Genomic DNA, 26,287 nt, shown 5'->3' on the forward strand with positions numbered 1-26,287 from the left:
TTTAAAATATTTATTTGCAGAAATATAAAAATATTACATTTACAACAAATTAGGCACAAGGCCAATTAAAGTGTGAGGAAAATGGGTATTGTTGGGTATTTACAACTACTAAAAAATGACTAACTTATTCTTAACTAGAATCGTCTGCCACTACAATCAATACCACATTTACACTGGAAGTAACCCTACTCATCCCAAATATACATAAACATATATGCAAGGATTTCATTGGAAGAAAACAGGAAGTGAGGACAGAACAAAAACACAAAAATTCGTTAGTATGCTGATTTGTTCAGAATTGAAAATAAGCAGGTCATTCTTTAAGAAGAATCTAAATGGAAGAAAAAAAGATACTACACTTTGATCCTAATCCAAAGGCCACCAAAATAATGAATTTTATTGTTTAACACTAAAAATTAATGGAAAAAATATTACTCTAAATTTGCTCCAGCCGATCTTCTGATGATTTTTTTTCCTGGTGACCGCCAAAAGAATGAATATTACAAGAAAAAAAGAAAATCGTATTTAAGGCAATGTTTTTGTTATTGTTTTACCCGCAGACTGTTTCTTAGAAAATGTGAAACTTTGGGATTTTTCATGAATATGCATTAAAAATTTTGATTTCATGCTTGTTTCTTATTTGGCCTGGAAATGTTTTTTGTCTCTTATTTATTTATTTTTTTTTTATTCTATCACCAAGTTTTTTTTTTTAAGTAATTGTCTAAAAAAACAAAAAAACTTGGAATCTCGAGTAATGCTGTATGACATTTTTTTTATTATTAAATAAAAAGATAATTTTTATTCTTATTTGAATTATAATTTATAAATTATAATTTATAAAAAAATTTTTTTAATTAATTTTCATATTGTTTTCTAAAAATTCTCAAATTGAATCGTACGAAATTATACTTCCAAAAGATGTGACTCTCTTGTTCAGTTTAATTTTCGCACCAACCACACGACACACATCAGATCTGACTTTAATACAATCGTCAACAAGATTGGACGTACAATTTTTCTCTTTTAGGGGCACCACACCTGGATTTAATGAGGAAAAGAATAAGGGGAAAAAGTATATCTTCTATGATTAGGGTGAACACCACCAAAAGTCTTAGAAAAAAAAAAATGATTTTTCATCTAATAAAAAATTATACAACATTACTTTATTTTCTAAAATGTTCAAATTTAATCTTACAAATTTTAAAAATGTGAATAACTTTCTTGCCCTTTTGCCTGGGATCAAAGTGTAGTATCTGTCCTGATACTATTCTTTGCCTCTTCTGTCCTTGATTAGTGGAAGAGAACTCTTTCATGACTGGGATAATTTTTATTTTTGTTCTTATCCAGAGTGCCCCTTTTTGAAGAGTTGGAGTTTCCCCACATTAAAAACTGACCTTGTGTCTAACTCTGCCCTCATGGAGAGGCTAGAAAATAGGAACTCTTTTTAAATTAGAATCTTATTTTTCTTTTGGGATGAATTAACATAGGATCCTTGTAAACAAATTTACCAAAATTTGAAGGAAAAAAATAATAATTGTTTCTCTCTCTTTTCTAGTGCCAGAGATTTCACCTGGACAGCCATATGGATGAGAACCAACAACGCCATTTGACGATGGTCTGGGATTTGGTAAAACAGCAACAACAAGAAATCCGTCAACTACGGAATGCCTTACATGCCAGCACTCAGGTAACCAATGGCAGCTACATCTGGAGAATCTCTGACTACAAATCGAAATACTTGGAGTCGGCCTACAAAGGGGCAAAAGAACTTTCTTGCCAACCATTCTACACATCCCGCCATGGCTACAAAGTGACAGCCTCTGTGTTCCTGAATGGTTATGGAAACTCTGACAGCAAATATCTTTCGTTGTATTTTAAAATCTTGCCCGGAGAATACGACAATCTCCTTGAGTGGCCATTTCGTTTACCAGTGACTTTTATCCTTTATGATCAAGTTGCAGATCCTGACAAGCGCAAGAATATTGTTGAATCTTTTCTACCTGACCCCACACGCAAACAATTTAAAAAGCCTCATCCCGACATAGAGTCGATGGGGTTTGGTTATCCCAAATTTGTATCGCTCGAAACCCTAAAAACAAAAAACTACATCAAAGATGATAACTTGTACATTGGCATTAAAGTGGACAACAAAAGTTTCATTCATCCCTGATGGAATTCTTCAGATTTTGTTTAGAAATAACAATAATAAAAGTGGACACATCTTGTTCAATGTTTCAGAAAATGATGGTTTCTGTTTCTTAAAAAGGCACAATGGATGATATATCTCTTGGAAGAGAACGAATAAACAAATGCAAAAAAAACTTGATTCTTATCCAAAATTTTACCCATATTAAAATTTAAAAAAAAAAAATGAAAAGTCTATGATATACATACATGTGACAGAACAAAAATGTTGTAGTCCAAAAATCACGTGCGTAGTTAAAAATAAAACTACTTGATCTAAGGAAATCAAACTTTGAGTAACAGAAAAGCAGCCGTCTTGTCTGGCATTTTGAAAACAATCTAAAAAGAAACAAAGGGGGATAACTCAATAATTCAAACTTGCAAGAATTATGTTGTAATGCCTACAAATTTTCATTAATTGCTTAAAAATGATTTTTTTTATGAAAATAAAACTACTTGATCAATTTAAATAAATTTTGGAATATGATATTTTGGTTTTGTCACGTGTACATACATTGTTCAGATTTTTCTTTATTTTTGTATTTTAATCTAGGGGAATTGTGGACAAGAACCAAAAACTTTAATCATAATAAATATAATTTATTCATTGGGTGGGAAAGGAGAAAAAAAAAACAGCCCCCCCCCCATCTGCATCCCCAGCATGTGCCAAAAATGTGGATATCAGGTTAAAATGTCTTAGTTCCTTTCATGAATTCCTTCGAAAGAGGTTAATCTCAAAAGTTAAAAAATCATTATTTCAATCATTGGTTGGATTTTAAGCCAAAGTTAGCTTAGTCATGTAAATTTCATATGCTAGTAAAATCTTTAATATTATTTAACCCATAGCTGGAGAATAGAGATGGGACAGGAGATATAGCAAACATAAACTAATTTTGATCTTGTCTTAAGATTTAATTGATTTTATACAAGTTTTGCGATTCAAATAAAGAGCTCAATGGATGATCCAACGGATCATATATATATATATATATATATAGCATTTCATTAAATTAGTTTTTAATCCTTTTAAAAATATTTTTTTATCTATATACACCAGAGTTCACTGCCATAATCACCTTAACTCCTGGTCTGATGCATTGGATACCTTTTAAAATGATTGTAAATGTTTTACAAGTACTTTAATAGAATGCACTCTGATGAGCTCATAGCACTTGTACCATCTCGACATGCATACTTTCCCATTAACACAACAAGTAAGAAAATCCTTCCCCTTCACTGTTGAAGTCCCTAAATGTTGGTAAATCTTCTACTATAATAGTTTCTTCCCTCGAACTGCTAGACTTTGGAATTCCAACCTTGTTTCTTGCTTCCCTGACTATACTAACATGCAGATGTTTAAATGTCACGCAAACAGACATCTTACTGTTCAATTCCCAATATAGCTTCCTGTAGACATGATCCCAATTAGTAGCTCCTCACATCCAAGTGGCAATATGCCTTGTTTAGAATGAAAAAGAGTAATAAAGTAAATGAAGAGAAAATAGAAAATTTGATGCATGTTGGTGTCACACTTGTTACAACAGGAAGACACCAGTTGACTAGTAGATCACTTTGAGGAATATGAATAAAGTTTTCCTAATGAAAATGATTGTATTTTAAGCCGTGATTGAAGGGGTTAAAAAAATTGGGCCCCATTTTCGCATAATCAACTGTTCAAATAACATGAAAAAAATTATTTCAAACGCAAGTGACCTTCAATTCCAGATTAAGAAGTTTATCATTGGAACCAAACTTTTTTCTCTACTCACTACAAAATGAGTTCCAGTGAAGTCTAATTTCTGTTAGAAGTTCAAAACATTTTAAGGGTTTTCTGAAAATCTTTAAGCAATAATCCCTTAAATTATCAAATTTATGGATGAGTGGCATTTATTTATAAAACAAAATTTTTTTTTTTTTTTTTATAGGGAAATCACTTTTTGGTGAGTTGAGAACCCTTGTTTATTGGCCCATATCAGATTAGGGGAGTAGGGGTTACATTCTTGATTCGCAATGCTAATATTTTTTTTTTCATTTCTTTGTCTTCCCCAAGGTAAAGAAGGCAAATTTTCTAAATTTTCAAAGCCTGCAATATTCAAACCAATATTATTTTTATTATGTGAACATGTTGTTTTCCTAGCAATTGATTGTTATAACATAAAACTTGTATCTTGGATCAACGTTGGATGTTCTTTATGACTTATTTAAGAAGTGTTCAAAATGAGCCACAAACTCAAATATATACTAAAAATAATAAAAAAGCATGTGATTGCACTGATTGTAAATTATTGTTCAATATGAGCGTGTGCAAATGTATGTTTATGTGTGTCATTTCTATGATTAGGTGTACAAATGTGTGTTTGCATGTGTGTGTGTCATTTCTATGGTTAGGTGTGCAAATGTAATTTCTGTACATGTGTGTCTGTGTGTGTGGTTAGAAATGAAATAAAAGTAATTTTGATATCCAATAAAATCTTTGTTTTCTTTTTTTTTTGTTGTTGTTTTTGTGTTGGGATAAAGCAAATAACAACTCAGAGAATCACACCAGTTTTATCCCATCTCCTAAAATGAATTCATAAAGAAATACCACACTCTATAATAAAGTTAATGGTGGGTGCTTTTCTTTAGGTCATTAGAAATGATACTTTCTATTAGAATTATATCAGTAATTTAATTTTTCTATAATTTTACAGAAATACTAGCAAAGATACTCATTTGATTGGTTCAGTGGTGTGGACGGTAGGAGAGTATATATACATAGGCTATGACCTTGACCTTAACCTCGAAAAATAGTGTGCACCATCCTTGGGGGGGGGGACTATCATCATGCCAGGTTTGGCCATGATCAGTCCAGTGATTTCGGCTGTAGGAGAGTTGTACACACAGACACACACACACTACTACTTCATATATAAATATTTTAGTAATATATTTACCTAAATATATAGTGAATATGAGTGAACATGGTCAAAGCATGATTTTTATTTTTTCTGTTATTTTTGATGGAGGCTGTACACACACACACACACACACACACACACATTATAATATATTTATGAAGATGCACTATATGCATTCAGTAGTCATGATCGTCTCACATGTTATTCCAAGCTAAGGCCATTAATGATCCAGTCAGTATTACAAGGAAGAGTACTTACAGCAAGCAAACCAAAAATTCAATTTATAAATAAATAATAGATATTTATTAGTTTTTGAGTTTACAAATGATACCTGTCTACTTAGGCAAATGATAGATTTGCAGCACTGAATTATTGCTTGATTAGGTCAATGCACAAGCTCCATTAACCATCTCTGGCTTAGTAAAACTTCTAAAAATGATGAAAAATGATTTAGAAGATCTATTAGAACTTTTTTTTTCTTTATAAAAGGAAAAACATTATCGCATATTCTCTGACATTTTCTAATTTGAAATAGCAAAAGTTTAGTGGAAACCGGGGAGATAAGTCAGTTTGTCACAATAGACTAAAGCGTTAAAACTGCAGTATTCAATAAATTTTATTTTTTGTTGTAATTATTTTATACAAAGTCGTCTATATTTCCTTAGTTTGTACGTTATGCTTTGAAAAGGACTCAATACAATGTTTCAAGAATGCAAAATTTGGCTGTAAAAACACCAATCTGGCAACCCTAGACAAGAATATGCAAGCGACCTCCCTTTGATGTAGCCCCATTTTCAAATATCATTATGATAATATATAACTGGCAGGACCTGAGAAAATTCCAGAGCAGCAGTAGAAATAATTGTTGATTTTGTTTCAACAATAATTATTTCTAATTAATAATATTTTTATAGAATTGAAAGACAGTTAACTTACTCTGAGTCTATTATTTTTAAAATAAACCATGACACACAGACATACGTTAAAGGTACTGATAAATTAAATATTTCACAACCATTTTTGCAACAAATTTTCTATAAGAAATCGTATCATTAATTAATACAGGTTTTACTAAGAAAATAAACAGAAAAAATGTTTTCTTCAAAATGTATGGCCCAAAAATGACATTAAAAAGATCGAGAGATCCTATTTTATCAAAAAAGAGTATAGAAGGTGATAACATACTACAAACATTAAACTAGTGGGACCTGTGGAAATTCCACAGGGGACTCCTTCATATGTAATATATTGATGTTGACATTCTTTAGATATTCAGTGTAAATGAAAATGCTCTGATATTATTGTAGGTATTTTGTTAAAACTGCAAAAGTATTTATCCAAGCTAGCACGGACGCCTGGTGTAGCCAGGTTGTAAAATATGCTTAAATATGATATTTTAATTCTTGCAAATTTCGTATATTTTATTATAAAGTTAATGTTCTATTGATTTTTATATATTATAAAGTTGCGATTTGAAAAATAAAAAATATTCATATGACTTGGGTTCATCAGCTTGAATCAAAACCAAATCCCAAATTTATGAAATTATATATATATTTGTTTACTGTTTTTTGGGGAAAGAATTAATATATTATATATAAAACTTTAGTTCCTTCAGTATAATCGAAACCAAAACTTATGAAGAATCTATATATCCATAAAAGTGAACGTGTCTGTGTACATTTCCCTTCGCAATAACTTTGTTCATTTTCAGTCTACAGATTCGAAATTTGATATACAGGATACTGAGATTTGGGAAAATCTATGGGATCTATTTTCGGCCGGAAATTTGGCTGTTAAGAGGTCAAAGTTCAACAATTTGACCTTTGAGAACTCTACCAAACTCCTCTAACAATTTTGGGTCTAAGGACTTGAAATTTTAGATATAGGCTCCTTGGACATGGATCTAACTTAATAACTCGATTTGAGCCCAAAACAATAAATTTTAAGGGATAATAATAGGGGTCAAAGTTTAAAAAATTGCCTCTTTTTTTTTTTGCTTAGCATACACCTCCAAACATCTGGGCAACGCCGGACTGAAATGCTAGTTCTTGATAAAATTATTTATAAAAAAAATAGATTACTAAGGTGTCATCAGCTAAAACCAAGACTTACGAAGAATTCTTGATAAAATTAATTTTTAAAAAGCGAAAACTTATGAGGAATTCTTGATAAAATTAATTTTTAAAAAGCGAAAACTTATGAGGAATTCTTGATAAAATTAATTTTTAAAAAGCGAAAACTTATGAGGAATTCTTGGTAAAATTATTTATAAAAAAAATAGATGACTTAAGTGCCATCAGCTATAACCAAAACTTAGAAAGAATTCTTTGACAAGAAATGGAGGTACATAACAATTAAACAAGTAAGCATGACACAGAAAATAGCACACTATCGTATTAATATATAGATTTTATGTTCGTAGTATGTTATCACTTTCTATCCTCCGTTTTAATAAATAGGATCTGTCGATTGAATAATTTATAATCTGGAAATCGTGATGTATGTACGTACATTAAAAGTACTATGGTATTAATACGAGGGGCGTGCAATAAGTAATGCCCCTGACCCACTTCCAGTTGTCTGATCTAGCTGAAATTTTGCATGTGCAACGATTTATATTTCTATGGGTTATCTGGAAAATTACAGCTCTGAACTAATTGTGGTTTCTGTTTTACAGGTGTTTGAACTGAGTCAGGTGTGAAATGGAGCCTGTTGAATGTCGAGCAGTGATCCGGATTTTGTATTTGAAAGGACGCACACCACAGGAGACTTTTGATGAAATGAAAGAAACTTATGGGGATAATGTCCCATCATATGACCTTGTAAAACGCTGGCATCGTGAATTCAAACATGGCCGGAAGTCCGTGGAAACAGCTCCCAGACCTAGTTGCCCCTCTTCTGCCATTTATGAGGCATCTGTCCGTCAAGTTGAGGCTGCCATTTTGGAAGATCGGCGCATTACTATTCGCCAAATAGCCCAAGATGTCAAGATTAGTACAGGGTCTGTGGAAACTATCATTCATGACCATTTGCATAAGGTGTCTGCCAGATGGATTCCCAGGTTGCTCACACCATTCCAGAAGCGAGAACACGTCGAGTGCTCTAGAATGAATTTGGAGATGTGCCAAGAAGATGAGTCAGTTTTTCAAAAGACTGATTATACAGGATGAAACCTGGGCCCATCACTATGATCCAGAGACCAAAGCCCAGTCAATGCAGTGGAAGCACTTAAACTCACCACCTCCAAAGAAGGCAAGGGTGCAGCCCTCTGCTGGCAAGGTCATGCTCACAGTTTCTGGAACTAGGACGGAGTAGTGATGACAGATTTCCTGGCAAAGGGTACCACAATTACAGGAGCCTATTATGCTTCACTTTTGAGGAAATTAAGGGAAGCTATCAAAATCAAGAGGCGGGGCAAGATTAGCAAAAGTACCCTCCTCCTGCAGGACAACACTCTGGTCCACAACTCGCATGTCGCCAGATCAAAAGCACAGGCGTGTGGTTATGAAATCCTACCCCATCCTCCCTACTCTTCTGACCTTGCACTCTCTGACTTTCACCTCTTCCCAACCATGAAGTTGTTTTTGAAAGGAAAGTGTTTCCCAGATAACGCAGCCTTGATTTCTGAAGTCACGTCGTGGTTGGAAGACTAACCTGGGGTGTTCTACAAAAACAGTCTCCAGAGCTGCATCAAATGATTGGAGAAATGCATAACTCTGGGTGGTTCCTATGTAGAGAAAGACTAATAACTGTGCCAAGTTTCGTTGCTCTACTTCTATGGGAAGTGGGTCAGGGGCATTGCTTATTCCACGCCCCTCGTAAATATCGTCTCTTACGATGTTATTTTAATATATCTATTGAACTACATAGCACAATATTACTTTCTGGGTATTTATTAATTTATCTAATTTGGGTCAGGTCTATACTTAAAATACAATAAACACTGTTTTTATATAAATGTTAATTCCAGCCAAAACTTTACATGAAAAACAAATTTCTCTTCTAGAGAAGGTGGTGGTGGATTCAGTAATGCTTTGGAGGCACAAATGTTACATAAACAATTTAAGATTTTTTTAATGGCTCCAGGCAACTAAAGATAGCCCTGCTGATCCATAATATAAACCAAATTATAAAACCGACTCTAAATTATCTTAATCACTCCATCTATTTCCAAAACAATTTATGAGAAAGTTAACCTTTATCAAAGACAATCCTCACTAATTCATTCTAACCAGAGTTGTAGTGAATGTTCTGCTTCTGGGCATATATATATATATATAACTACTTCATTTATTCACATAAATTTAATATACGAAAGTATAGATTTATGCGTAAACTTTAAGTATTTACTTCAAAAGTGCTCAATACGTAGGTAGAGCTAGTTAGTAATTTATAAAATATATATGGTGATTAAGCAAACAACTGTGTTCACAAAATGAAACTTACTCTAGGATAGCGATACAAAATAGCTTTAAAACTAACAATAACAATAGAAAACAAACAAATAAATAAATTAAATAAACATGAATATACATAAACGATCACACACATATGTGTGTATATATATATATATGTATATATATATATGTGCATTATTGTGTACACATAGGTATATTTATATGTATAAAAAAAAAAAAAAAGGAGAACGGCCACCTAAAACCACTTACCTAGTTCTAAAACAGATCCTTTGTTTGATAAAATGCATGCCCATTGGCTGATAGGAAGGGGCGCGGTGGACACTAGAAAGCTGATTGGCCAACCAGAAATCCTCAACATATATAAAAACAAGAAGCAACGACAGAATTCGCGCATAAGCCTGACGAATCCTATAGTTGGATGAAACGCAGAATATTCAGTGTAGCTTAATCGCCATATTTTATAAATTACTACACTATATATATATATATATATATATATATATATATACACACACACTGGCTGGACACCCGGCATTACCCAGTCGTACAATACGCTTGAATATGATATTTTAATTTATGCGGATTGCATACGTATTATAAAAAAAATAATATCATTCATCAAATTCCGTCTGTGTTTGTTTACAATATCACATCAGCTGATATTTGGGCTTGACAATGAATGCCCTGAAAACTCACTTGATTAATGTTTAGTTTTAAAATATGCAAACAAAGAAATGATTTGCGGCGATCTTAAATGGTACTTCTTTTATTGTAAATTGAACTCATGACTAAGAAACAAATTAAAATAAAATGATGAGGTACACCCAGGTTTGAACACAGGATCATTCGATCTGTAGTTGAATGCGCTACTACAGAGCTATATTTCTAGCTGTCAATAATTTTGTTTATTTTTTTCCTAGAAATTATTTGTTGAAATATTACCTCCCTTGCCAGTGCAACCTAAAATATTTCCCATGTAAAAATTCTTTTTTATTTTAAATAAAAAAGAATTTTTACATGGGAAATATTTTAGGTTGCACTGGCAAGGGAGAAAGAAATACTATTTTTAGGATCAGATTTTTTTGATTTTCGACACTTATCGGATGAATTTCTGTACAAAACATATCTAAGAACACTGCCAAACATATAAATTAGCTTTGTGTGAAATTTGCAAAAGATAGGCTCAACTGTTTCAGAACCTATAAGGAAGAAACTCACACACACACACACACACACAGTGACTTTTATATAATAGTAGATATATATATATATATCCCAATCTAAATAACAATGGATGAGGATGTATTTCTAAAATCAAAAAGAAACCAAGAGTGAAACAAGATAAAATAGAAGAAAGGTGAGGGGAATAAAAATGTGTTTTTTTTCAACTTACATTGCTGGTGTTCTTTTTTTTTTTTTTTTAATTAAATTTTTTGTTTGCAATTGCATCCCATCATCATCTTGTCAGTTTCTATGATTTTGCATCTTAATGGTAACACATAGGCTCCAGATGTGAACGTTGCCAAATTTGGTGCTACTGATTAGTGTAGTATCGACTATCTGTTCTCTGTAACAAAGGGGGTTTTTCTTCAAAATAAACTCAAAACTAAAGTTTGTAAAACGTTTTATTTGATGAAGCCAAAATAATAATTGATTTATCAACTGATGAGATATTTGTTTTGAGGTCATCTGAATCGCCTTTTGACAAACATAAACAACAGTTTGTCCACCAGAAAATATTTTATGCCTCTCGATCCTTTGCATAAAGACGTACACCCTACCCCAATTCTTCTTTTATAGATTTAATCAAGTTTTTGCCGTTAGTCCAAATTATTTGTTTTTGTCTATTTTCAATTTCTGCTGTCACTTTACCTCGAAATTAGACATGGTCAAGAAAGCCATTCTTATGATTGGAAAAGGGGGGGGGGAGGCTTTTACGTTATCTGAGAGGAAGTTAATCATTGATCAGAAGGGACCATATCTTGCTTGTCACCATCCCCCCAGAGCAGATAATCTTAACTCTAATCATTAACCTGGTATGTAAATTATTGACAAAATCTTGCTAAAGAGGAATTTTCAATTGATCAAAGAGAGTTTATTGGTTGACTATTTTCTCATAATTCTTTTTATAGATTTTAACATTTTTAAGAAACTTGTAGAATTCTTTAATGGCAATGGAACCACTTGTGATATCATTATTGGTCCCCCGACAAAAGCAGGGTGGACCTGTAAATTCACCCTTGTCCGTTCATCCATCCGCACTTTTCTCAATAACTATGCCTTGGAATTCTTTGAAATTTTGCACAAACATTAAACATGATATGAGTAAAAAAAAAAAAGTAACAGAACGGATTTTCCATCCTCCCAGAGCAGATAATCTTAACTCTAATCATTAACCTGGTATTGCCCCTATAAAAAAAAAAAAAAAAAAGTAAAGAAAAATCACTGATATACATATCCGTGACAAAACGGAAATATCATATTCCAAAAATTATGTAAATTGATCAGATAGATTTATTTTTATAAAGAAATGATTTTTAAGCAATTAATGGAAATTTGTAGGCATTACAAACATAAATCTAGTAAATACGAATTATTGTTGCGTTATTCTTTTGTTTCTTGACATGTTTTTAATAATGGCAGGTGCAACAATCACTCCTTGGATACTTATAAAATTTAGCTTTCTTATTTAAAAATAAAACTACTTGATCAATTTATTTGATTTTTAGAATATGATATTTTCATTTCGTCATAGGTACGGACATCATACAGATTTTTCTTTATTTAATATAAGGTGAATTCTTAACAAAAAAATTATATGAAGCTTTTGAATGGGGCCAATGATGAAGGATGTCATTGGATCTTGTGATATCCTTACAGTTTCCAGTGCACATCATCCAAGCAGATGAACATTCTAACAGATTCAAAGACGAGTATTTGGTGCTTATACAATATAGGGTTACAGATGAAAATTGCATTTCAATTAAAATGCTTTGATATACTTGCGTATTATGCAAAAATAATAGAATACAATTTAAAGATGACAAACTGAGCATGAGGGGAAAATTGACCATGAGTGAATAATTTACTTTCATCGTGACTAATGTTTGTGCAAAATTTCAAAAAAATTCAAGGAGTAGTTATTGAGAACAGTGCAAACAAATAAACGATTCTGGGGAAATTTTTACCCCTATAATGAGCCCCTAGGGAGTGCAACTAGAGTTATCCAAGAAAATCCATTCTGGCAAAAATTTACTTTCACCATGACTAATGTTTGTGCAAAATTAAAAAAAAAAAATCCAAGGCGTAGTTATTGAGAAAAGTGCAAACAAATAAATGGAAGTGAATTACTAGGTCCAATCCCTCCTTTGCAAGGAGGACTAAAAATCAGTTTTCATATTTTGCTAATCTGCTATTCATTATTGACTAGCGGGGATACCCAGCATTGCCCGGGTGTTTGGAAGTGTAAAAGAAAAAAAAAAGTGTTCGTAGTCAGGCAGGCTCGAACCCATAACGCGAAGGTGAAAAAGAAAGTGAAAGAAAACATGACATCTTACCGCTACACTACGAGGCCATAGGAAGTGAAAAGCGTTCAAATTTGGCGGTGTCAATCAAAAAGTTGTAAAAGTAAATACGCAGGTGCAGAAATGAATGTTAGCTGAAGGCCAGTTCAGCTTTCCACTATTTTATTTATTTGTTTCCTCATGATGTTGGAGAAAACCAGCTCCCCCATAAAAAAGGAGTGCCCAAATGAACAGCAATTGTCTGATATGAGGGGTTTTTCCCACATTGACCAAAGTTAATCGCTTTCTGGACAGAAAAGCTGGGAAGCTGCCTTGGCTTTCAATTAGTTTCACTTTTATATGAAAAACACAAATAAACACGCAACAGGATGGAATAGCGTGAATTTTATAAAAGTCGATCAAAATAAATCTAGAGAAGACGTCCGTTTGCAAATTGTACATATTAAAATCTAGGGAGTATATAAAAAGTTCTAAAACATAATAACCCCACCCCCCACCCCTTAGAACCCCGTGAAAAAAAGTCTTTGCTGGACATACAAAACCCATGCAGCCATTTTGCCATATATATATATATATATATATATATATATATATATATTAAATGATACATTAACTTAGCTCTCCCTGCTTTACAGGATTTCCACTCAAATTGGCAAAATACAATAAAACCTGTTTTCATTTTAAACCCTATTCAATAATTTTTGGTATAGAGACCTATTTTTACGTGATACATAAACATATCAAAGAGTTTTCCTGTTAATTTATTCGGAATTGCGATTTTCATTTGTGATCTCTACTGTGAAGCATCAAGTATTTTATTTACATTCAAGGTCAAGCATGATTTTGAAAAGTCAGCACACTAGGATTAAACTAAGTCTGGGAGGGTGGACCTCTAAGACTGAATGAACCATACCTCAGCCTAACAGAGAAGGGTCAAAAGAAAACACAGACTCTCTATCGAACTGATCAGAGAGGATGTATACTTGACTGGTACAAACATACCCAATGTGTCAGCATAGAGTTAACTGTAGCTTGGGAGACAAACAGGGAGGAGACATATGAAAAGAAAATCTTGATATGGGCTATTATGTTCAATAGGCCACGAAAAATGGATTGACATGTCTTGTAATGCCCATTAAGGTCAGATATCGTCAGTCTTATTATCCTCAGTCATTTTCTCCCTCTTAAAAATGTTAGAGAATGGATTGAGAGAGAGAGAGAGAGAGAGAGGGAGGTGAGTACATTATATTGTAGACACGTTGACCGGGAGTGAGGGTCAGCTGATCGGATGCGTGTGAGTCACGTGATCAAGTTAGCTGAATCGGGGAGATTGATTTTAGACATAGTAGGTAACGGACAGCTAAACAGTCGTTCCCTCCACTTCACTGGGGGAGGTGGTGGTAGTGAGATGATGATGTGTACCACGCAAGCCAGAGATTCACTTCCATCCTTCTGCGTTCGACATCTGGAAGGTGAAATAAAAACTATAAAACTAATTCCTTGTCTGGAGTGAAATGAATCTTCGTCCAAACCAGGTACCCATCTCCCCTCCAAGACACGAGATGATTCCAGGTGGACCAATTAATGCTACATCCCCCCCCCAAACACACACACTCATTGAAAATAAATGTGTGTTACCACTCCTAGTTAGTAGATGATGAAAAAAAAACAAATGAATAAACCGGTTAGGAAAATTAATGTTTTTATTTTTCAATAACATAATAGGATAAAAAAAATTGTGTGTTCGTGTTCAGAATTAATATACTAATAAGCAAAAATCTGTATGATGTATATACCCGTAACAAAACAAAAATATCATATTCCAAAAGTCACATAAATTGATCAAGTAGTTCTATTTTTATAAAGAAAATAATTTTTAAGCGATTAATAGGAATTTGTAGGCATTACAGGATAAATATTGCAAGTTTGAATTATCGAGTCATTGTCCCCATTTTTTTTTTTTTGTTAAATTGTTTTCAAAATGTCAGACAAGCTCTTCAGCTACTCATAAAATTTTATTTTCTTATTTAAAAGTAAAACTACCTAATCAATTTATATGATTTTTGGAATATGATATTTTTGTTTCGTTACAGCTACATAGATCATACAAATTTTTCTTTATTTTGTTTTTATATAGGTGAAATTCGGGACAAGAATTAGATTTTTTTTTTTTTTTTTAACTATTCAATGTTTTTGTTTTTAAAGCACTTGTAAAATAGCAGATTAAAGGGAAGTTGAGAATTGTTAATATCTTCAAGTGTACAAAAATAACTCATGATGCTTCCTGGATCGTCACATCACGAGCGATTTGAAATGCTGAGACTAAAGAACTTAGCTGGATTCTTTCATTTGTTCCTGACATAAGGCGAAATCTGAAAAGCAAAAAATAAAAATTAACAAAGATTTCAATTTTTTCTGAATTTTTGAGATGGGGATTGATAATTCATATTATTTGGACTACTGTTTTCATCTTGAAGTGTTATTTGCACAATGTTTCGGTCACAAGGATAAAGTACTTGGTAAAATTAAGTTGTGAGGTTTATGGTTCAATCTTCAGTGCAAGCACCACTAAAAAATACAATTGTGAATTACTTAGGACTTCTACCCAGTCATGGTTGACAAAATAAGAGCATGCTACCCTCATGGATTAAACAAAGGATTCTGTTCAAATTCTGTATAAATTCATAAGTTTGACAGAAAGATTCCAGGGTTCCGTAAGCTACACCTGTAGAAGGTTGGAGATTATATTGATCAAAACGTTGTGAAAATAACACTCAAGATGAGAACAAAAAAAATTTAAAAAAAAAAAAAAAAAATCAATAAATTCTTTCTAAAAGGTAATGTTTTAGGAATTAATTAAACTGATAGGGTAAGGCTCTATTTCTTTTATTATCTGCTCCTATTAACATCATTTTGAATAATGAAAATTCTAACAACAATTTATTTTACTCATTTAAATAATTGCATAATTTTTCATTTTTTAATTAATAACTAGCAAATATAGGCTCCCTTCGAACGCACATTTTTGTTAACCTGAAAGGATTTTATCATAACCGAACAGATACTACACTACTGTTCTAAAGGGGAAGTAATTGTTAAGATGGTATACAGACAACTGAACTATACTATCCCTTTCCTCTTGAATTGAGCATCGAAAGATAGACGAATTCAGACATATACGTAATTCCAGTTTCCTTTAAAACATACATAAAAAACTAGTCTTTACTTAAATTTTTTTTTTAATATCTTGTAATTTAAAACAAAATGTTTTTCATGTAAACTTAAAAACATTTCAGTGTAAAGACTAAAAGATGTTTTTATTACACAATATAAAAAAAAACATCAAAAAGTGAAGACTGTTTTTATGTAAACTTTAAAAATATTTTTTGATTATATGAAATCATTCTGGAAAAAAAAAAAAAAAAAAATTCAAAATAAAGACTAAAAAAGTAAATTTGATTATAACATATTTTATTAAAACTAAAACCATTCCAAAAAAGAAGCATTTCAAAGTAAAGACTATTTTTTATGCAAAATTTAAAAATTAAACTGGAATTTGCGTTAAGTATTAATCAGAAGGGACTTTTTCCTTGGTATACATAGGCAAGACCTGCCATGATTTCTGTTAAACAGAAAGTGGAAATCAAAAAGAAAGTTTTATTTATCATGAACACCAAATCAGAAATCATCATCATCGCTTCCATTCAGTCTCAAAAGACAATGGATACCCCTTGTAAGGGTACCTGCACGTGTAACAGGAGGCAAGAGTTGCACAATCCTCAACTTCGCCTAGCCTGAATCAACACTGCTGAATACAGTGGCAAGAAGAAATCCAGGACAATTGAAAACAATGCCGAGATAAGCGGAGAGCACATACAGCACCTGGAATTCTCAAATGGTCACTCATTTAGTACTGACCAGGTTCAATGTTGCTTAACTTCAGTGATGTGACGGGAACTGGTGTGGCAACATGATTATGCCGTAATTAGCATTAAATGTAGATTATAAACACATTCAAAGAACATAATAAAAGTAATAATAAAAATGAATTCAACAAAGAAAATATTTCATTTCACTAAATAATTTATGTAATCTTACTTTTCTTTATATTTCTTTAATGAGACAAAACTATTTGGATTTAAAATTCACTAACATCTATTTCTATAAATCAACAAATAAATTAACTCGTATCAACACGGCATTAGAGGAATGCTAACTGTTAGCAGAATAAGAGTTATTTCCCATCGCTGAATTTTCTTTTTAGGTTATTTAAGAAAATCTGCCAAAACAGATTATGTACTTTTTTTTAAATAAACAGCAAAGTATATCAAAGTATATTAGTTTATTGCCAATAACATAATACAACAATACAAAATGAAAATTGGCTAGTCAAAATTATAGTTTGATTTGTAGGCTTAAATGCTATTCAGATCTAACTTTTAAAATCTGGCTGACATAATTTTATACATTAGATTGAAACCAAAAATATTAATGAACATTTTCACTTAGTTTCATTTTACTTCAGAAGTTCTCGGAAATCAAGGGACCCATTTCCTGGGATTAACACTTGATCTCTATATGAGATGCATAGATATTCGAATATTCCATTGAAGTTCTCCTTTACATCTTAAACCCTGACTTAGTAAAGAAGTTGAGAACATACTTTTCTTTTCCCCCAATTAACCATTTAAATGTCGTTCCATGAGATGTTAAAGCACCAAGCCAGACCAATTATTCTGTAGTATAAGTGTATTGTTGGTAAAGATTTTTTTCACTAAATGAAGTTTTAAATAAGATACAGGATTATTAAAAACTTTCACAAATTTGGATTTTCATTAATTACAGGATGGAACGATAAAATTGTTGCCCTAGAAAAGATGACATGATTCCTTTTCCATTTGATGAAAACCGGGTTTTCTTTCTTTTTTTTGTTGAAGACCATCTACTAGTTGGCCAGTTGTGTACAAATCTCAAGAGTGATAGGAGCCTTCTATCATGTCTGAAAGTGACACAATGTTCAACGAGCGAGATCAGAGATACATTGCTGTATAACTCGTGCTCTCTACTAATCCAACACAATCAAATAATCCAAGTTATGACAACAGGACCATTGCCAGCACCCTCAAAATGCCAATCTGGATAACAGGAATGTGCCCAGGGTGATGAAAACAAAGTTTCCGGCCACGGTTATGATCTTTGGTATGATTTCAAGTGAGGGCCACATCATGCCACCTCAAATCTTTGAAGTCGACTTGAAAGTCATCACCAAAGTATACCCAGATGTGCCGAAGAGTGATGATCTCCTGGTGCAATCAGGTGGTCACTGGCAGACACAGGGTGTGGCAGCAGGACTTGGCGCCAGCCAACAAGTCTAAAGAGATCCAGGCTTGGCTTTAGAAGGAGTGCTACAACTTTGTACCCTTCTCTCACTGCCCCCCCCCCACCTAAACCCGCTGGACTACTTTATTTGCTCATACATCAGGAACATCACCAACATAACCTCTCACAACACTAGCCTGATTGCCGACATCTGTCAAGTATTTTTTTTTTTTTTTTTTTTTTACAAAGGCATCACCACATTATCAAGGCCCAGAGGCCACTCAAGGATAAGGGTTAAAGAGTGTACAGTAGAAGTTGGTCAATATAGTAATCATTAGTAATGAAAATTTGGTAAATTTAATAACTTATATGGAACGGCTCATCAAGAACTTATTTACTTTAGACTTGAACAAAACCATATTGTAGTCAGCCGGAAAGCAGGAAAACGGAAGACAATTCCACAGGCGTGCAGTTCTAAGAAAGAAGCTTTGTTCATGGAATCTACGTTTAGGTTTAGGCACAGATAAAGAGTGGGGGAAATTATTGATAGTGTTTACAGCTAGACGAGTGTTTCTTGTGAAAGTTTGGCGAGGGGGGACCATAGATTGAAGCTCAGTTGAACACTTTCCATGAAAATAACGATACATCAGAGACAAACTCGCAACATCTCTTCTGTGAGATAGAGGTTGCAAGGAGGAGAAAAGGACATCTCCTACGAGGCTACGAAGTCTATTTTGAACTCTATCAAGGCAGGACAAGTTCTTTCTAGCAGCTCCTGCCCAGATGTGGCAACAGTATTCCATCCTTGGACGTACCTGGCTCTTATATAGATAGAGAATAGCATCAGCAGTGAGATATCTACTGGATCGATAGAAAGATCCCACCATTTTTCCAGCGGCCTTGGCAACAGATTTGATATACGTGTTCCATTTAAGATCAGGAGTAATGGTCAAGCCCAGAAGCTTGTCAAAACTTGAGGCCTCCTGAAGACGAGAGCCATTAATTTCAATTGATGACAAATGTGGATTAGAATGTTGATGATGTAAAGAGAGAAGCTTGGTTTTAGATGCATTAAAAGTAACCAGCCACTCCTTTCCCCATTGTACTACGTGCTCAAGATCAGAGGAGAGAGAATTGGAGAGAACTTGCTCGTTTACTGTCTTAGATGTGGTACCATAAATGGTAGTGTCGTCAGCATAAATGTCTACAAATGATGTAAGGATATGATTTGGAAGATCATTAATGTAGATCAGGAAAAGAGTTGGGCCCAGGATGGATCCCTGAGGGACACCGGCATTAATATTGTGAGCTTCTGATTTTTGCCCCTCAACTACTACTCTTATGAATCTATCAGAAAGAAATGATTTAATAATTGAGAAGACTTTTCCAGCTATACCATAGCTAGCGATCTTATGAAGTAAACCTTTATGCCATACCCTATCAAAGGCTTTAGATATGTCAAGAGCAATTGCCCTAGAAAGATTGCCACCGTCGAGAGATTTGCTAATCCTATGCGATATAACTGTAAGGACATCTGCTGTAGATCTAGCAGAACGGAAACCATATTGAGTGTCACTAAGAAGGTTATTTTTGTTGAGATGTTTGATTACTTCTGTATTTAATACAGATTCTAGCAACTTACTCATGACGCACAGGAGACTTATTGGCCTGTACTGAGAGGGGGATGAGCGATCACCTGAATTCTTAAATACAGGGCATACTGATGAGATTTTCCAGGGAGATGGGAAACTATTCTCCTTAAGACAACGTTTAAACAGTTTTGTAAGTATGGGCGCTAGTTCAGGTTGAAGTTTTTTGAGTACTATAATTGGAATACCATCAGGGCCAGTTGCTTTACTGGAATCAAGGTTTTTGATTAGCTTGGCAACATCACGTACAGATATACGTATATCACATAGCGTGTTTTCTGATACAAGAGGAAATATTGGGGGTTGGCGGTCTTGGTCGCAAAGGGTAGAATTAGCTGCAAAGTTCTTGACAAAGAGTTTGGCTTTGTCTGATGCTGACGAGATTACCTCAGATCCATTGATAATAGTTGGGATGGAGCACACGCTTCTGTTCAGGATTCTGTTTGCTATTTGCCAAAACTGGTGGGAACCAAGCCGCTGCTCAGCTACTTTGGACTTAACAGATTGAGCATACAACTCTCTTGCGTTCCTTATTACTTTCTTACAATGGTTGCTGGCAGTCCTGAAAACGGCTTTAGTTTCCATACATCTATTACGTTTGAAGCAGTGGAAAAAGTGATTTCTGTGCGCAATGGCAGCAGCACATTCTGGAGAGAACCATGGCTGGCTGTTAGGTTTTTGCTGAAATTTTTTAGAGGGTATGAAATGGTCAATACCTACAATTAACCATTCAGTTAGGTCTAATACTATAGAGGACACATCCTTTTTAAACATGGAATGCAGAGGTAGATCAGATATAAATGTACGGAAGCTATCCCAGTCAGCCTTAGTGTATCGATATACTGTACGATGAAGAGGTACGTCTGGGGACTTTTTACATTTCATTTTTATCTTAATTGATACAACAGAGTGGTCGGAAGATCCAAGAGGCGACAGAACAGAAACTGAACATAGTTCAGGGCAAGTTGTGAGAAAAAGGTCTAGTAGGCTCGCATACTGGCCGTCATTATCGGGCACACGGGTAGGTTCCTGAACAATCTGAGTGAGGTCATAGGCAATGGAGAAATCATGACAGAACCTCCCCTCATCATCGGTCTTGTTTGAGTGGGTCAACCATTCGACGTTGTGAACATTGAAGTCTCCACATACGTGAATGTTAGCTGAAGGATAAGTAGAAAGGACTTGGTCAATTTTCTCAGATATGCTTTGAAAGATAGTAACTCCGCTGTTGTGGGGGCGATAGAGAGTAAATATAAATGCAGTAGTGTGAGCTAAAGCAACCCGGAAGCACATATAAGGTAAGTTAGGATCTTCCCTGGAGATGTCCCTCCCACATGGAAAGCTATCTTTAATATAGGCACATATTCCATGCCCATGGCGATCTTGGGGGTCAGATTTAGAAGTTAAGTTAGAGTATCCTGTAATTGCAAACTCATCAAGGGAAATAGCCTGTCCAATGCCAGTTTCACTTAAAAATAAAAGGTCTGGTTTAGTCTCCTGTAATTGGGTTTCAACCTCTGGAAGGTTAGAACGTAGACCCCTGATGTTGGAGAAGGAGACATGGTAGTAGGGGTCTACGTTGGAAGTTGGAGAACCGGGTTTAATCGTGTATTTTTTCTTGAAACTTGTCATGATGAAATTTTGGAATTTGTGGACTAGGTCGACAGATTTACTTAGAGCAGGACAGAGAGGGGAAACTAAGAGAGAAAAAGAAACGAAAAATTTTTTTTTTTTTTTTTTTTGTACCACATGATAAGGTAAAGCCGTAACAATTACCCACTAGTATGGCATCGAGAGGCCCCACCAGAAGCTACTGCATGGTCCAGATTCCATTCACCAAATGGCAATACAGCAGCCCCAGTACTTTGCACCTGCTGATAGGACAGCCTCCTTAGTGGTTAATCCAAGGTTCGGGTCCCTGACTATCAGGCGGATAACGTCAGCCCAGACAAAACGTTTACCTCCAGCACCCTTACTAGTGACATGGCTACAAGGATAGACATAGAAACAGAAAATTTCCACCAACTCTGCCAACTGTTCGCGCAAAAATACTGCCAACCTAGAAAACAGCTTTTTCTTCTCCCTTTGTCAGAAAAATCACTCATTTAAAAATGAGGACTGAGGGACAAATAAGAAGAAGCGAGAGTAACAGGAGCTGCCGATAACGCATCCACAATGCGTTTTCTACTCTCCATTAAAAAAAAAAAAAAAAAATAAAATAAAAAAATAACTATTAAGTATTGTACTTAATAAAAGTCCAACGGACCTGTTTAAGGGAAAGTATGGTGATAGATTCCCCTCCCACGAACTAAAAATGAGTACAATTAGGTAATCTATTTTTGCAATCAACTCGGTAGATAAATAAACATTTATGGACGAGAAAAAAAAAAAAAAAAAAAAAAAAAAAAAATTAAAGCTAGCATTTAATACAACAGAAATACATAAATTAAATACTGAAATAAAATGTAGTTATTAATATTTGAATCTTAAAATAAAAAGTGCGAATTAATAGAGAAAATCACTTATCACAACAACGCATTCCGTCTCCAAACTAGTGAAGAATTTAACTTTTAATAGCGTTCAGAAGATTTTTTTTTTAAATTAACCGTTAAGAGAAAGCGTGATTTTATTCTGAACTTTAACTAATCACGTTTTAAGCAACTTATGATATAAAACAAAATCGGATGGGGGGGGGGGGGGTTCTTCCGAAGGTTAGTTGGTGACGTTATAAGTAATTGCGAGATAAGATGGGAGCCAGAAATTAGGGGTGGGGGACTGAAAATGATAATATAATGGATTGATTATACAATATTTAAGATCAACTTGGTAGATAAACATTTATGGACGAGAAAAAAAAAAAAAAAAAAAAAAAAAAAAAAAAATTAAAGCTAGCATTTAATACAACAGAAATACATAAATTAAATACTGAAATAAAATGTAGTTATTAATATTTGAATCTTAATTCGCCGAGCTCCTGCCGACACTTGTTGAAAAGGCATGCTCCCAGTTCCTGACCCATATCGAGGCGGTGATTGAGGCTGAAGGCAGCTAAATTGAATAGATGTCAGCTCTACCACATAATCAAGTTACCTGAATTGATTTTATCAATAAAAGTTTTTAAATAAAGCTGTTGTGTTGTTTTCTTTAAGGTGACAATTTTATCGTTCCACCCTGTATGTTAAAGACTTGCAATATATTTTTACTTACTCTGTTTCTGCCATTTTTTCCAATAAATGGATGCGCACATGAATTGGGAAATCAACTGAAAAAGAAAAACAGATTTTTGATATTTGCAAATTAGGTTCTTATTTAGAATTCGACTTAAAAAAACAAAAAAAAACAAGACAAGCATACGGGGTCTCCCTCAACGAGTGAAAAATTTACTTTCACTATGACTAATGTTTGTGCAAAATTTTTTTTAAATTCAAAGCGTTATTATTGAGAAAGTGTGAACAGATGAATGATTTTGGGGCAATTTTACCCCTATAATGGCTCTCAAGATGACAACCAGAGTTATCCCGGAAAATACATTCTGTCAAAAAATTTACTTTCACCATGACTAATGTTTGTGTAAACCTTTTAAAAAATCCAAGGCATGGTTATTGAGAAAAGTGTGAACAAATGAACGGATGAAAAAACGATTTTTGGGGAAATTTTACCCCTATAATGCCCACCCCCCACCCGACTGAGTTATCCCAGAAAATCTGTTCTGTCAAAAAATTTACTTTCACCATGACTAATGTTTGTGCAAAATTTAAAAAAAAACAAGGCATGGTTATTGAGAAAAGTGTAAACAAACGTACGGGAATGAATCTTTCTTTTGTCGGGGGACCAAAAATACAAAAAACTCTTTTTGATGGACCCATCATGGAACAAAAATGTCATATTCCAAAAACAACAAAAAATGATCAAGTACTTTCTTTTTTAATCGAGAAAATCAAAAGGTATAAATTTAAAAAACAAAGTCTCCGTAGTCAAATTGAGTTGCCACTCTTGAATTTTAACACATTTTAAAACAACATGGCAGTTCCCATCTCACTCATCATAAAATTTGATTTCCTTAGTCCCCAAAAAACTTGATCAAGTTATATGATTTTTAGAATATGATATCTGCATTTCATGACAGGTATGTACATCATAAAAAATGTCTGTATTGTCGAATTCTAAATAAGAGACGCATGTTATTTAGGATAAATTAAACACTTTTTGAAAAGGAAAAATGTCATATCTTGGCCAATAATTGATGCGTGCTGTATTTTCGAATTTCCAAGTGTATATATTGAAAGATCATTTATTGAATACAGCACACTCCACCACATCCTCTAGGCAAGATTTGAACATATAATGACCTTCACAGTGTTTCTTGAGAGATGTCTAAGCACAAGTTCCATCTTAGCTTGACTTTGATGTTACTGGCAGTATGGTAGGTACCTTTCTCAATTGTATCACCATACATAACCTGTAGAGTTGCAATCAGGCAGGTTGGAGAAAGGGGCATAGATGTCGAGGGTGCTTCTATATTATTCAAATGAAAAATACTGAATTTCAAGTAAAATAAATGATACCTACATAATGTCCATGTCACAAATAGTAACATATCCAAAAATTACAGAAAACGATGAGGTAGAAGAATAATTAATGAAAAACTGTTTTCAATAAAGTTTACTAGATGAATAAATTTTGTTCGACATTTTGAATTACGTTCGTCACATGACGTAAGCAACAGAACTTAATTATCTCCGCCTTTTTTTTTTTTTTTTAAACTCACGTTCACCCCTAACAAGGCATATCGCCACTTGGATGTAAGAGGCTACTATTTGGGACCACACCTAGAAAAGATTAACAAGATGTTCGTTCATGTTACATTTAAACTTCTGCAGCCAGGGAAGAAGCCAGGGAAGCAGGTAACAGGAAGGGAATTTCCCCTGTCTACTTATTTTTTTAGTAAGCGTAATATAGCGATTTCGCTTCCTTTCACAAATTTTGATTTTCATTAATAATTATTTTTCTACCTTATTGTTTTTCATAATTTTTGGATATGTTACTATTTGAGGCCTGACAATTAAGTAGGTACCATTTGTTTTACTTGAAATTCAATATTTTTTCGTTCGTATAATATAGAAGCACCATGTTGGGACTAGTGTAGTTGTGGAAGGTCATCAAAATCTGAAGTATCTGAATGTTCAGTCCCTCTTTTCCTTCCCCTTTTGCATAAATATAGCCTAAATTACCCATTTTTACACCTAGCAATTGTGTTCCAAAATTCATAATGATCAGTTAATTAGTTTCAGAGTTTAATGGACACAAACACATAGACACCTAACTTTATATATGTAAAGATAACATTAATAAAAGCTGTACATCACCACCAGGAGTCAAATTTTTGTTTCTTGACTTCAACGACTTTGTTACATACCATTTCATAAACAGGTGCCCTTGTTCCCAGAATCATTATATAAATGGAGGTCTATTAGAGATGATAAGAGGGGGGTCCGTTCAGGTCGAATATGTGGGTCCCAGATCTCACTAAATTAAATCTGCATCACTATTTATGTAAAGACAACCGCAATTTAGAATCCATTCAACAACAGACAAGGAAGCAACAAATAAAAATTTAAAAAATACTTACTTCGATGTACATAAAGGTGGACCTCTGTAAGTATATCTTGTAATGCTAAACCTTTTGCAGTTTTTAATTTCAGAATATCTAGACAATTGTCAAGGAACAAAAATGCGTTATGAATAAGTATGACTTGTAAAAGTGATGAAACAAGACCTTGCGGCACATCAAATATAATCTCACATAAAAGTTGAAAAGTAATTTTGTTGAGCAGATAATTAGCATCTTCCTATTTTATTTGAATTGATGGCTTTTTGCATTTCTTAATTCTAAATATGAATCAAGAGAGTGTAATCGAGAGAAAGAGAGCAAGAAGCTAGGGAAACAGCAGAGAGAGGGGGGAAATGGCAGAGAAAGAGAGAAAAAAAGGAGGGTATATAAAAATTTTTTTTTTAACTTGTGTTGTAATACGGCATCAGTTCTCATTAGATCACCAAAGTTATGTAACATTGAGCCCGGCCAGATGGATGATGATTAGGAATGCCAAGTGCTATATGTTGAGAGGATGCTAAAACTTCCCTGCAAAAAATACAACTCCGAAGAAGCTCCTAGCAAGTATTTCAGTATAACGTGCTAATTTACACGTGTTGACATGACGAAACAACCATCCTCCCCTCTGGGCAGAAGTTCTGTTCTCAATCATATGGTGAAGTTCTCTTGAGAGACTATGCTT

The 26,287-nt window shown here is 33.8% G+C and overlaps 2 protein-coding genes across 4 annotated transcripts in view; one reads left to right on the top strand and one right to left on the bottom strand.

The window, feature by feature from the left end:
• The window catches only part of LOC145292293 (TNF receptor-associated factor 4-like), a 188,387-nt gene extending 185,857 nt beyond the window's left edge, over window positions 1–2,530 (top strand). For all 3 annotated transcript variants that reach the window (XM_080138621.1, XM_080138625.1, XM_080138628.1), the window contains one exon: window positions 1,556–2,530. In XM_080138621.1, coding sequence (XP_079994747.1) covers window positions 1,556–2,170 — 615 coding nt within the window. In that variant the 3' untranslated portion in view covers window positions 2,171–2,530. The remainder of the gene's footprint in view (window positions 1–1,555) is intronic.
• Window positions 2,531–15,216: 12,686 nt separating this feature from the next.
• The window catches only part of LOC145292369 (replication factor C subunit 5-like), a 72,468-nt gene continuing 61,397 nt past the window's right edge, over window positions 15,217–26,287 (bottom strand). Inside the window, exons 9-11 of the mRNA XM_080138702.1 lie at window positions 25,624–25,697; window positions 23,202–23,256; window positions 15,217–15,398 (exon numbers count right to left, since the gene is read on the bottom strand). Of these exons, the coding sequence (XP_079994828.1) occupies window positions 15,299–15,398; window positions 23,202–23,256; window positions 25,624–25,697 (229 nt within the window). The 3' untranslated portion in view covers window positions 15,217–15,298. The remainder of the gene's footprint in view (window positions 15,399–23,201; window positions 23,257–25,623; window positions 25,698–26,287) is intronic.

This window comes from Euprymna scolopes, chromosome 2 (assembly GCF_053919585.1).
Source record: "Euprymna scolopes isolate OS-2025 chromosome 2, ASM5391958v1, whole genome shotgun sequence".
NCBI lineage: Eukaryota > Metazoa > Mollusca > Cephalopoda > Sepiida > Sepiolidae > Euprymna > Euprymna scolopes.